This window comes from Vulpes lagopus, chromosome 8, assembly GCF_018345385.1.
Source record: "Vulpes lagopus strain Blue_001 chromosome 8, ASM1834538v1, whole genome shotgun sequence".
NCBI classification, from domain to species: domain Eukaryota; kingdom Metazoa; phylum Chordata; class Mammalia; order Carnivora; family Canidae; genus Vulpes; species Vulpes lagopus.
In genome coordinates this window covers 7,476,995-7,491,533 of record NC_054831.1, presented here as the reverse complement: position 1 = coordinate 7,491,533, position 14,539 = coordinate 7,476,995, and the positions used below count along the sequence as shown (strand labels likewise).

Here is a 14,539-nt window from a genome sequence, read left to right as displayed (position 1 = left end):
TTTCTATTTCCTGAAATATGCCACAATTTATTTATCTAGCATTGGATATTTGGGTTGAATCCAGGTTTTTCTAGGCTGAGCATTATTAGAAATAATGCTCCAGTGAACATTTAACTGCTTACTAACTAAAGTTTCTCTAGATTCTACTCAAGAGTAAAGTTGATACATCACGTATATGTGCATGTTAAGCTTTATAGCCAAACCATTTCCAAAGTGGTTGTGCCCATTTTTAATCCTACTAGTAGTATGTAAGAGTTTCTGTTGCTTCACATTTTTATCAACCCTGGATATAGTTAGACTCTTCCATTTTTGCCATTCAGGTGATATCTTGTGATCTTAATTTATATTTTCCCAATTACTAATGAGATTGAGCATCTTTTTATATTTATGGTTATTGTTTTCTCTTCTAGGAAATATCTTCTTATCTTTTACATTATTTTCACAGTTAAATTTTTGTTTAGATAAATTTTCAGAAATTGCAAAATGATACAGAGGTTCCTATATACATTTAACCAGCTTCTCTTTATCTTAACATCTCACACTACCATAGAATATTTATGAAAACAAAGAAATTGGCCTTGGTATGATACTATTAAAATATAGAACTTATTCAGATCTTATAACTGTTTCCACTAATATCCTTATTCTTCCTGAGAAACTGGCCCAGAGTCCTACATTGCAGTTAGTTGTCATGTTGCTGTAGTTATTCCAGTTTGTGATAATTTGTCAACCTTGTCTTTCATGACCTTGACACCTCTGAGGAGTACTGGTCAGTGATTTTGTAGAATATTTCTCAATTTGGGTTTGTCTAACATTTTCTCGTGATTAGACTGAGATTAGGCATTATTGGGAAGGATATCAGAGGGGCAATTGGTGTCATATCAGAGAGTTCATGTATTACTGGTGATGTTAACCTTGATCACTTGGCTAAGAAAGTACCTACCAGAATTTCTAACTTACTGTTTTTCCCTTGTAATTATTAGACTTTGGGAAAGATTTTTTGGGGACTATGCAATTATTCTGTTTCTCTTTAAACTTTCACCAACTCATTTTAGCATTCATTTTTTATTGGGCTGTTATTTGATTTTTTGGAGTTAAGTATTCTAGAAACTAATCTTTTTAGCAGTTACTGGTAGGGAAAATATCTTCTCTGTAGTTTATGCCTTATTTTTTCATGTTACTAATGTTAATTTCTGAAGAACAGGCATTTTAAGTTGCATTTTCTAACTTTTTGATAGTGGTGTATAGAATTATTATAAACTTCTGTATATTAATCCTGTATCCAGCCATCTTGCTAAATCTCCTTATTAATTTTAATATTTTGGACATAGTTGTCTTTGGATTTTCTGTGCAGATAATCACATCATTGGTAAGTAATGACAAGTTTGTTTCTTTCATTCTAATCCCTATAACTTTTATTTCTTTTTCTTATTTTCCCAAACTCGCAATTGAAGAAGATATTTTCCATAGTAATAAGTCATGAAAGTTCAGTTTTAAATGAAAGCAATTTTTTCCTGATATTTTTGAAGTGCTAATATTAATAACTTTGCTAATGTGACATGTAGTTATTAAAGGACTCTAGATACCTAAATACATGTCTTTGAGTTTTATTTGTTTTTACTATCTTAGTTTTCTTAGTTTTCCTTTGGAGTTTTAAGGAGGAATAGTATGCCCTTTTTCCATACTCATTTCCATAGTCCATTTCCAGGCTCAAAAGCATTAATTCATTTATTCACTAAACTATCATGTTTTGGACACCTAGGATGAACAAGTCTCAATATAAGATACAGGAATAATGTTTAGTCTCTTTAGGATGATCTTCTTCATCTGTTGGTAAAGAAGAGACATACGTAAAGCACTATGGCACAGCTAGAAAGTGGCAGGTGCCAGAAAGGAGATGAACCAAAGGACAGTGATAGCACTGAAGAGAGAGAGATCTATTCTGGAGGACAGGGCAGCTTTCTGGCCTTGCTGCTGTATTTCATGAAGGTGAAATCAATATGGTTCATGTTTTGTGGACCTACTTCACCATGAAAACTGTAAAGGGAATGTCATTAATATAGAAATATATTGCTTAAGGAAGGAGCTACTTATAGTATTTTTATGCTCTAGAGCCAATAGTATAGTACCTTGTCAATATGGAGTGAGTACCTGCAAGATATATGATGTGAACAGTCCTGAGATTTTATTTTTGGTCATAAGAGTGTTACATTTTCTGTGGCAAAGTGAAGGACAGAAAAGAGAAGTTTACTTCTCATGGAAGATACTTTAAAGTGTTTTATATTAGTTAGGATGCTATTTTATATTAGGAAGATATTTTAAAGTATTTTATATTAGGATGCTTCCAAGTGATGGAAAACCCTGACCCAAAGTGATTTAAATAATAAGGGAATATATTATTTTACATAAGTGGGAATCCAGAGGTTGTGCAAGCTCCAGGGCTCAGTGACTTGATGATGTTATCAGTTTGCCCTTTGCCATCTTCAGTGATCTAGTAGTAGATTCTCCGTGTTAGTGAAGACAGCTGCCAGGATGGTCAGACTACATGCTCTCTTGATCAATCCAGCAAGGAAGGGGAAAATCCTGTCCACACAACCATGATACTGATCACAGTCTCCAGGGGAATCATACCCTGATTTTATTACAGTAATGAAGATCTGCCTCTGGAGCTGAAAGTAAGATGAATCCCCCATGTGAAAAAGATGAGGTTTCTGTTAGAAAGGAGAAAGATGGGGAATAAATGTTGGGTGGACAACCAGTACTGCGCATCACAGGTTTTTATTAGATTATAGTAAATGTTTCTATATTTTTAATCAAAAATATCATAATATTAAAAGAAGTCTAAAAAATGAGAAAAAAGCTACTCATAATCCTTCTTCTCTAAAATAATTAATGCCAGTTTTAGCTATTCCCTTCAGTCTTTTCATAAATGGTTTTACATTGTTAAACTATACTATGTCTTTGTACATTGTGTTTTATGCCAGACATTTTTATGTTGCTACATTTTCAAAATTATTTTTCTAAAATGCATAATAAACAATTGAACAAAAATGCCATGATTTAGTTTATCCTTTACCTGTTATCAAAATCTAGATTCCTTATTTTACGGTGGCGCAGTGGTTTGGTGCCTGCCTTTGGCCCAGGGCGCAATCCTGGAGACCCGGGATCGAGTCCTGTGTCAGGCTCCCGGTGCATGGAGCCTGCTTCTCCCTCTGCCTGTGTCTCTGCCTCTCTCTCTCTCTCTCTGTATGACTATCATAAATAAAAAAAAAAAAAAATTAAAAAAAACTTTACTTTTAGAACAGTTTTAGATTTACAGAAAAATTGTTAAAATAGTACAGAGAGTTCTTATGTATCCCTGGACCTAATTCCCCTATTATTAACATATTAGTATGGTACATTTGTTGCAATTAATGAACCAGTGCTGACAACATTGTGAACTGAGGTCCATACTTTTATTCAGAAATCCTTGATTTTTAAAAATTGAATGTCCTTTGTCTGTTCCAGTATACCTATACATTTAGTTGTTGTCATGTCTCCTTAGGATCCTCTTGGCTATGAGTTTCAAAGTTATTTTTGACGGACATATTTTAATACAGAGTTGGCTGAAGTATGATTTTTAAGAGAATCAGTTAGACATTTTGATGCAACATTAAACGATAGTTGTCCAAAAGCAGCTGTAGCTGTCTTTATAAGACAATGACGAAAAAACAGAAACTACTTAGAAAGCTGTAATATTTGAACCATAGCTATGAAAGGGAAAGTTATTTTCAGTATTTAAGTAAAACTTACACCAAAATTTAAAATGCAATCAAACCCTTTTGTAAGACAGATATTATAGTAGATTTTGCTTTTGTTTAGAGCCTGGAATATTCTGATTTTGGGGGTGATGGCAGAATTTGTGAGTAAATAGCATAAGAGTCTTTCTGGGGCATCTAAGGCCCAAATGCATGAGCTCTTTCAGCATGCTGACCTGTTAGATTTTTATCTTCTGCAGGCTGTCCAGGCTATGCTGCTCTCAATTATATCTCCAGTGAAAATCTATAATAAATTTATTTAAATAAGGTACTTGAGAAATGTTCTCTGGAACTTAGTAAAATAAATGCTAATTACTACTAATAGAAACTTGGAGTCATTGATAACATTTGGAAGCCATAACCAAAATATAATTTTGTCTCTATGAGCCATATTGTAATTTTAGTAAACAAATCAAGATTCTTTGGATTCAGAATATAGCCTAGTGAAAAATTTTGCCAGAATGCAAAGCACTAATAAAATTAAAAACAATTTTTTTTCATTAAATTTCAGTAAAGGTACGATGACTGATATGACTTTGTTCAGACAATTAATATTAGGTCCATCTTTACCTGCTTACTCTTGTTCTCCTTACTTTTCACCTTCCCTCCCCGACAGAGGTAGATTCAGTACTTAGCACTAGTCTTCTTTTCAGAGAAATTTCTCCATCTCTTGGTAGGCCACAGTTCTTCATCTAGTAGTTTTTCAGAAAAGGTTTATGAAAACTATGTTCCTTGAGTTCTTGCATTTAGAAATCTTCATCTTCAAAATCCAGTAGCATCACTAGAATATGTTTCAGTGGTGATTTTCTGTATTACATTTTCAGAGAAACGGCATATATGCCCTTTCTGTGTGTAAAATTTCTCTTATTTCAGAAGTTATCTTAATAATATCTTCGAAATGTTTTCTATTCCATATATCTAGTTCCTTCCTTCAGGAATACTAGTTATGCCAATGTTGGATCTCGTTCATTGGGCTTTCATATCTGTCTGTTTTCTCTGTAAGCTCTTCACAATTCTTTGTACTTTTAAATTTCATTTTTCTCACTTCTCTCAAAGCTGTATCTTGAGGAACCTTATTTTTTTCAGTCAGTTCATTAGTTACCCTCCTATATGACCTTTGTTTTTGTAGTGGTTTTCTTTTTCTTTTTCTTTTTCTTTTTTTATTTTCTAGGTCTGAAGCACTAATTTTTATTTCCTTTTGTGATTTTTTTTTATTATGCACTTGCATCTTCACTTTGGTGACATATTCTTGGGAATACCTTTGATCAAGATAGTAATTTCTGTGGCCACATACTTAAAGAGTATGTTTTATCCTTCTGCCATTTCTTTTCCTTGTTTCTTTCTTCTTTGTTAAATAGAATGCCTGGGATGTCACCTTCCATCTTTAAATGAGGTCTTCCTAGATTTTAGTATTATATTTTAAAAGTTAGATATTATAAAATGCCTTTTGTTCAAATGTTTAGGCCCTGTTCCACTTTGGGGGTAAGATAATCCTTTTTGGCCATTCTAATGTCACCAGGTAAAAGTAGGGTGGCCAGTGTGTTTTAAGTCTACCTTACGAAGACTGTTACTGATGCTATCACCACATAGAAAAATGTTTATTTTTTTGCTAGTTTCATACTCCAATCATGATGACCTGACTAGAACACTTGCAGATGGTATATGATCTCTTCATGATCTACATCATTGTTTATACTTCTCCCAGAAACTATGTATGCTGATTTTATATAATTAATTATTTTATGTGATATTTTAATACCATAGGGTAGAGTCATGTGAAATTGTGTCTTTCAGGTAAAAAATGGTCACATATATTGGCAGTTTCATCTCTCAACATAATCTATGATTAATCTCTCTATATTATTACTGGCCATTCTTCAGTCTTATTCTTCAGTCTTTTTCTTCTGAATTATCCCTCAGCTGTCTTGAATTGCAAATATGTTTTTTTTTCCCCAAGAAACGGAAGGATGTTCCTGTTCTTTACTCATTTGTTGAGAGTCTTGATCATGAATGGATGTTGAATTTTGTCCAATGTATTTCTGCATCTATCAAAATGATTGCATGTTTTTCTCATTATTTGCTAATATAATGAATTATATTGGCTGATTTTTTGAATGTTGGACCAGATTTTTAAATCTTTAGTTGGTCATGACGTATTCTCCTTTTTATATACAGTTGACCCTTGAGCAATGCAGGAGTAGCAGCAACGACTTCTTGCACAGTTGAAAATCTGTTTATAACTTTCAACTCCCCCAGAATTTTACTACTAATAGTCTCTGTCGATTGGAAGCCTTACCAATAACATAAATAGTCAGTTAACACGTACTTTGTATGTTACATGTATTATGTACTCTATTCCTACAATAAAATAAGGTAGAGAAAAGAAAATGTTCTTAAGAAAATAAGGAAGGGAAAATACATTTATATTACTGTACTGTATTTATTTTTAAAAATCTGCATATTAGTGGACTGACACAGTTCAACCCCATATTGTTCAAGGGTGAATTATATGTATTAATATTTCATAAGAATTTTAAGAATGAGGGATATTGGGATGCCTGGGTGGCTCAGTGGTTAAAGTGTCCGCCTTCTGGAGCCCTGGGATTGAGACCCATATCAGGCTCCCTGCATGGTGCCTGCTTCTCCCTCTGCCTGTGTCTGTGCCTCTCTCTCTGTTTCTCATGAATAAATAAATAAAATATTTTAAGAAAAAAAAGAATGAAGGATATTGATCTCATGAATCCTTTGTCTGATTTTGGTATCAAGATAATGCTGGCTTCATGAGACCAGTTGGAAAGTGTTCCATCCTCTTCTTTTTTTTTTTTTTTTTTTTTTAATTTTTATTTATTTATGATAGTCACACACACAGAGAGAGAGAGGCAGAGACACAGGCAGAGGGAGAAGCAGGCTCCATGCACCGGGAGCCCGACGTGGGATTCGATCCCGGTCTCCAGGATCGCGCCCTGGGCCAAAGGCAGGCGCCAAACCGCTGCGCCACCCAGGGATCCCGTTCCATCCTCTTCTGATGAAAGAGTTTGAATATAATTGGTATTAATTCTTTTCTTAAAATACTTGGTGGTATTTACCAGTGAAGCTATCTGAGTCTGGAGTTTTCTTTGTGGGAGGGTTTTAAAGTATGAATTCAATTTTTTAAATAGATATAGGAATATGTAGGTATTGGTTTCAGCTTTAATAATCTTAGGCAGTTTGTGTTTTTCATAGAATTTATCCATTTCATCCAAGATGTTGAATCTATTGACTTAAAGTCTTCCTAATTTCCTTATTATCTTTTTAATGCTTGTAGGATCTATAATGATATTTCCTCTCTCATTCATGATTTGGTAATTTGAGTCTTTCCTTATTCTTCTTTTTTTTTTTTTTTTTCCTTATTCTTCTTGATTAGCCTCACTAGAAACGTTCCTCTTTTATTCTTTTTTCAAATAATCAGCTTTGATTTTATTGGTTTTCTTTATTACGGTTCATTTTCTGTCCCTTGATTCTTATTTCTTTATTATTTTATTCCTTCTGTTTACCTGGAATCTAATTTGCTTTTCTTTTTTCAATTTTTTAAGATAGAAGCTTTAGATTACTAATTTGAGACATATCTTCTTTACTAATATAAACATTACATTTATTTATTTTTATTTTTTTCATTACATTTATTTAAAGCAAAAATTTCCCTCAAAGCAGTGTTTGAGCTGCTTCTCACAAATATTGATATATCATGTTTTATTCAGTTTGAAATATTTTCTGATTCTCTTTTTATTTCTCATTTAGCCCACTGGTTATTTAATTTCCAAATATTTATGGATCTTCCTGATAGTTTTTTGTACTTTTTCCCCTCATATTTTTGCTGTCTTTGACTTTTTTTTTTTTATTTTTTTTTATTTTATTTTATTTATTAGTCACACACACACACAGAGAGAGAGAGAGAGAGAGAGAGAGAGAGAGAGAGGCAGAGACACAGGCAGAGGGAGAAGCAGGCTCCATGCACTGGGAGCCCGATGTGGGATTCGATCCCGGGTCTCCAGGATCGCGCCCTGGGCCAAAGGCAGGCGCTAAACCGCTGCGCCACCCAGGGATCCCTGTCTTTGACTTTTCAATATCCTTTCTGGGATATCAGCTGCTAAGTTTGAGGAGGTGACACTGGTCTGAACCCATGTTGTATGTGGGGAGCCCACAGGCAACCCACAGGCTACCTTGAACTTATGCAGGAAGGCAGGTATATGTGTCAACTATGGGCTGGCTTCTTTTGGCTGCCATGTGAGAGGTGGAACCAGCCCTGCTGCCACCACTTCTGTTGCAGTAGTAAAGCTGAAGATAGGAATTTGTTAGAAGCCTGCATTTCAGGCAACCACATCCCCAGTCTCCCTCTACCACTCTGCACCTAAGAACTCTAGCAGCCAGGCATCTACCCTTACATAGGAAACAGAATCTTCTTCAAAGAAATCTAATGGCACCAGAAAAAGCTCTAAAGCCAGAGCTAACTCCTTGTGGGAAGAGTATCATATTTCCTATTGACTATCTGTATGCCACATATAACTTTAGATTTAAGGTCTGAATGTGGCGTGCCAGTGCTTATGAGAATTGAGCACCATCAATTTTGGTATATTTATAGATGACCATAGATGATTATTAGTATTTGCCTTCTAAAAGGTGGAACCCTACTAATAGCATCAGAAATATCCCTTTAAATGCAATCTTACTTTTTATGGACCAATACCCCAAAATGAGAATGGTAATTTGCCGAATGACCAGATTACAGATAATTTTAACTTTCTTCTTGATGTATTTCTGTATTTTCTAACTTCTCTACAATGAACCTGTTACTAGTTGTTCAGATAAAATATTTTAAAATGTTAAGGCAAAAATTAGAATTGTGAAAAAATGTAAGTATCTGATCTAATTTAGTAAGAATGTCTTAAGGTATAGGCACTATTGAAACTAACAATTTAATAGCAAACTGGGCTAATCAGAATTGTCTCTCAATGTATTGCAAGAAAAGGAATTGATGAAAGCTTTTAACAATATCAATTTGACTTTTTCATGAAAAACAATTGCAAGAAACTTAAGGAAGGCCATCTGGCCCAACTCCCCCATGTCAGAATTCCTGAAGAAGGTTAAAATTATACTGTAGTTAGGGATTTAACAGGACAAGAGTATTATGGTCTCTTCTGCTTGGTTCCTCCATTCACTGGTAATGGTGTTCTTGCTGGGGGAAGGGCAGGAGGTTTAAAGGTTTTCCTACTACCCTCAGTTTTAGAGATGAAACAGATGCCTGTGATCCATTAATTCACTAACATAGTTGTTCCTCTCTGTCTTGTTCATAGGCAACTGGCTAAGAGTCTTGGGCAGGCCGGTGAAATTGAACCTGAAACAGAAGGAATACTAACAGAATATGGTGTGGATTTCTCTGATTTCTCATCGGAAGTTCTAGACTGTCTCCCTCAAGGCCTGCCCTGGACAATCCCACCAGAGGAATTCAGTAAGAGAAGAGATTTAAGGTAAATATCTGTAACTTTTTTTTTTTAAGATTTTTTTTCTTTTTTTAAGAGAGAGAGCACGTACACACATACACACACATACGGAGGGAAAGAGGGAAGCACGCTCCCCACTGAGCAGGGAACCTGATGCAGGGCTCCATCCCAGGACCCTGGGACCATGACCTGAACTGAAGGCAGATGCTTAACTGACTGAGTCACCCAGGTACCCCTGAAACTCTTTAAGAACAACTTGTTTCTACCTTTGTCTTCTAACTTCACTTTCTTAGGGATGGGGCTCAGATGTTTCCATCTTTCTAATAACATTCAAGATCAGTTCAACTGAAAATTAAATACTATGTACCAGAGGTTGGCAAATTACGGCCCACAAGCTAAATGCAGCCCACTGCCTGTTTATGTACAGCCTTTGAGCTAAGAATGGTTTTTATATTTTTAAATGATTAAAAAAATCAAAACAAAAATAATCTTTTAAGAAAATTATATGAAATTCAAATTCCAGTACCCATTAAGTTGTATTGGAATACAGCCATGCTTATTTGGTTATATTTTGTTCATGATTGTCTTTTTGCCCTGCAACAGGAGAGTTAAATAATTGCAATAGATACCATATATGGCCTGCAAAGGGCTCTCTAGCTCCTTATAGAAAAAGTGTGCTCATTTCTTTTCTAGACCATTCTGATTTCAAAAGATACAGGTGCTATCTTTCTCTCTCATTGTTATGCCCCATAGGTCTGATCGAATAAAGACAATGTTATCTGGTCAGAAGTACCTTCCTTTAAATGGGCCTCTTCAGGCACAGAGCAAAGGATTCAAAGCTTCTGTGCTTGGAGCTTCATTTTAAAGCTTTACTTTTAGGTCTGGAATTTGTTGGAAAGTACTTTTGTGGTATTTTTATAACAACATCTTCTTTGAAGATGTTTCTTCATTGTGGGATGTTAGTTCTTTTCTGATATTTCTCTTCAGAATTTGGTTTCAGTACTGGCATTCATTTTGGATGCCACATGGAGATATTTAGAACCAAGAAACTTTTCATACAACCCACTGAGGCTGTGGAAGGTTTTCTGCTAGGGTCATCCCGTGTCAGAGTCTTTTCCACCACACTAGCTCACTTCACGCAGCTGAACTTGTGATACCTTCGCTTTTGGTGCCCATAAGCCCACCTAGTTTGAGAATCCTTCTCTTCTCCCCTTTGCTATTGTATCTTTTAGGAATATAGTGCCTTTTTTTCTTTTCTTGCCAAGAGTAAGCAAGGAAAAGGAGATGATAGTCCCCTTTCCTACTTAGAACACATGTTATATATGAAGTCACTTAACTCAGGTGACCATCCTGGCCTTCAGCAGTAACCACTACTCATGGAACTCCTGCTGGTCAGTGATCTTATCAGGGACTTTGAGATCTTGGGCCCAAGCCTTATTCTCTCTGAACCTTCATTTTCTCGTATATAAATCGAGGGCTCATTTTCTGAGATCTTTCCCTAAACTAGAAATCTATATGGCTAAACTTCATTGTTTAAAGTATAAGTCAGGGTAGCCATTCTGCAGTAACTATCAACATTTGAAATGTACCTACCCTTTCACCCAAAAACTTGACTTCCAGGAATCTCTCCTAGTCAAAGTGTACAAGGATAGATGTTCAAGAATGTCCATTGATACTCTGTTGTAAAAGTGACACTACTAATATCCCTCAACAAAGGGATGGTTATTTATTTATTTATTTGTTTGTTTGTTTGTTTGTTTGTTTGAGAGAGAGCCTGTGCCACATGCAGGTGGGGGAGGAGCAGAAGGAGAGTCTCAAGCAAACTCCCTGCCGAATGCAGAGCGCAACATGGTACTCAATCCTATGACCCTGAGATCATGACCTGAGCCTACTCCAGACATCGGACACTCACCCAACTGAGCCATCTAGGCACCCCAGCAAAGGGACGGTTAAATAACCTATGTCATACCAGCAAGATTGTGTTTCCCGCAGCTGCAAACCAGGAACTAGATCTACGTGGACTGTCCTAAAGGGACTGCTATCGTATGTTGCTAAGTTAAAATGAGCAAGTTTTGGGACTCCTGGATGGCTCAATCAGTTGAATGTCTGCCCCTGGCTCAGGTCATGATCCCAGAATCCTGGGATCAAGTCCCACATCGGGCTCCCTGCTAGCAAGGAGCCTGCTTTTCCCTTCCCTCTGCTCTGCCGCCCACTTGTGCACCCTCTCTCTTTCTGTCTCTTTCACTGTCTCAGATAAATAAATAAAATCTTTAAAAAAATAATAAAAAATAAAAAAGCAAGTTTCAAAACAGTGCAAATACGAGCCTTTTTAAAATAAAGCCAAAAAAATAAAAATAGTATCCAAATAAATATACCCATGCATATATAAATATATTATATTACATATTACATATACATATTATATATGTATGTACATAGAAAAAGGTCTGGAAGGAAATGCATCAAACATTCGACAGCGATTATCATTTGTGGACTTGGAGGAGCAGTAGGAGGTAGGGAGGCAGTATTTTACTTTTTATAAATTTCTCTATTTTTCAAATTACTGTTTTAAATAACTGTTATATCTTTTAAAAATTATAAATGGAACTATCAGAAAAAAAGAAAGAGAGGTGCTCAATCTTTTCCAGCCTGATTCCTTGCCTACAGATAAATAAAGCTCTCTAACAGTCAGCCAGCCTGGCCGGCATACTCTCAGTTTCCCTATGCTGCTTCATGTTGCCTTGAGTTAGACCACGGAACAGGGGGCCTTGCTCTCCAGAAGACCTCTGTTAAAATATGCCTGTGTATCCTGTGCAAGGACTCAGAGATATATGTCTGATTCTTAGTTTCATATGTTTTGATACTTAGTTTTAGGTTTAATGGTTATCATAACTGAAAAAGATATGAAGAAGAAGTGAGTTGAACTTACTAAATCATAATACTCATTTTTTAGTCCTATTTACCAATTATTTTCAGAAATACAATCCAGCTAATAAATTTTCATCTTTCACAATGTCAGTCCGTTCTTGCAAATGAGTTGAAAGGTGCTACATTTTTAGATTTTTTTTTTTAATGGCTTCATAGTCTTTGGCTTTTCTTCAGTTGGCATCTTTACAAACTAGTTAGAAAATTCTATCAGGAAGTTCAAGTGTATACATATGAGTAGTTTTGCAGTAGTGCCGTTTTGCACTTAGATTGTTTCAGGTCCCCAGCTTGTATAACATTTCAAACAACCTTTTTAAAAAGTTTGTCTTCAAAGCCTAAGTTTCTTGTTTGATTTTGTTCAAAAAGCAGTAACTTTTTTTCTTATTAAAACATCACTTTTACCTTGACGGAACATATTTAGTGTATTTTTTTTTCTAAGGATCTACTAGGTAGCATATGACAGTCATTGTTTTGAAATCATGTAGGTGGCTGGTGATGAATTTATATTAGGAGCAGAAGCAATGTCAACTTTGCCATTTTCCTGGTATTAGTAGAATTAGTATTATTAGTTTAGTATTATCTTCAGTCCATGGATCTTTGTAATAATCTTTTTTAGCCACTTGCCTATTTTGTAAGGATTAGTTTAGCTGAAACTAGGTAATTTCCATAAATCCATGTACAGGGCATGGGCAAAGACCCATTGATCACAGTTGGCTGAAAGCATAGGAAATAATGAGAATGCCAACATCATCGCCTTTGTGTTCTGGAACACGGACTTTCATCTAGACGCTTCAGTAATCACCTGACCCACCTACCTTTATGTATCTAGGTATATGTAATCACAGTTAACTTCCTAATTTTTGCAATAAAAGATAAATATAAAGAGAAGTCTGTGGTATGCTGAAGTGTTTTGGTCTGATTACCTTTCCTTCTCTTCCGTCTTACAATAGATTCATTCAGTTTTTCAGCCAACAAATACTAATCAAATACCATTCACAGGCGGTGGGGATTCAGTAATTGGATGGGATTGTGCCAGAGGGGAGAGTTCCTTGGTACAAGTGTTAGTAATACTATGATTTCTTCTGCTCAGAGGTGCAGTGCCTTCAAAGAGGTTTTTATCAATATTAATTTTCCTAGGAATGTCACAAGAATTCCAAATGAGGCCCAGCACCCCCCAAAAAACATGTGCCATGAATAAATTAATACATATTCTATAGACTCCTAAGTGAAACCTTCTATGTCTTTCCTTTTCCTGCCTTCTCTCCTATATACATCTACTTATATATATTATTTTTATATGTGTATATGTAATAACACCAAGTCCTAAGTTAGTTACTGGAAATACAGAGACAAGAAAGGCTTGGGTCTTGTTCTTTAGGACTTTACTCTTTCTCGTAGGGACAGATTTACACTCCAACAAATTACAGCAGAGTATGGCAAGTGCTATAATACCAGTATGAATCAACTGCCAAGGGCACTGGTGCTTGAACTGAGATCTGAAAAATGAGCAGGCATAGAGGGAACTGGAGTGACTAAAGCAGTCTTCATTTAGTGATAGGCTGTGGCTGCAGAAAAGGTGACACATTCCCCTCAGACTTCCAGATCCTTCTATGCCAGGGCTCACAACTCCTATGGTTTTGATAGCTCCTTGACCCCTTCTGCTCAGCCACCCTGCCATGGAGCCTACAGTGTTACTCTGGCTCTAGCTACATAAGGACTTCTACATACCCGTTTAGGTTTGGTATTTGAACAATTATATTTGGAACAGAAAAGTTCCATCAATCTTTAAACCTCATAATCCAATTATGTCAGTAAAATTCCAGTTTTTTAGTCCAGTGGAATTGGGGTAATATTTTGCAAACTGAAGTTGAGAGAAATAGTGTTTATTTTGAAAAGAAAAATCGTTGGTTAGCAATTTTCAAGAAGGAAGACTGGTGTGAACTCCTAAGGGTGATCTGGCCCTTCTGGTCAGGAGCACCATTTTTCTGGGCCTTCACCTCCAGTCTCTGGAGAAGCCCCACTTGCATGGCCTAGAGCTGCAGCTCTCTTTAGTAGGGCATCTGAGGTTAAAGAAAAGAAAAGAACAAGCAACACCAACATTGCAAGCCTTTGGGGATCAGGAAGAGAATATATCCAATGAAACTGCTTAAAGGGGGTTGCACCAGAAGCCCAAGAAACCCCAAGGTTGTTTCTGAGACTGGCTCCAATTATTTCTAATTGCATTCTTATTATTTTGTTTCCTTTGTTGCTAAACTGGAATAGGAAACCAAAGCTTAAAAGCCCAATTAAAGTGGAAAAATAAAAACCTAAATATTGGAGGGGGAAAATACCACGCTGAAC

General features: G+C 35.9%; 1 protein-coding gene across 6 annotated transcripts in view; it reads left to right on the top strand.

Moving 5' to 3' along the window:
• The window catches only part of DIS3L2 (DIS3 like 3'-5' exoribonuclease 2), a 349,588-nt gene that overhangs the window by 173,286 nt on the left and 161,763 nt on the right, over positions 1 to 14,539 (top strand). For all 6 annotated transcript variants that reach the window (XM_041765744.1, XM_041765743.1, XM_041765745.1 and 3 more), the window contains one exon: positions 9,128 to 9,301. In XM_041765744.1, the coding sequence (XP_041621678.1) occupies positions 9,128 to 9,301 (174 nt within the window). The remainder of the gene's footprint in view (positions 1 to 9,127; positions 9,302 to 14,539) is intronic.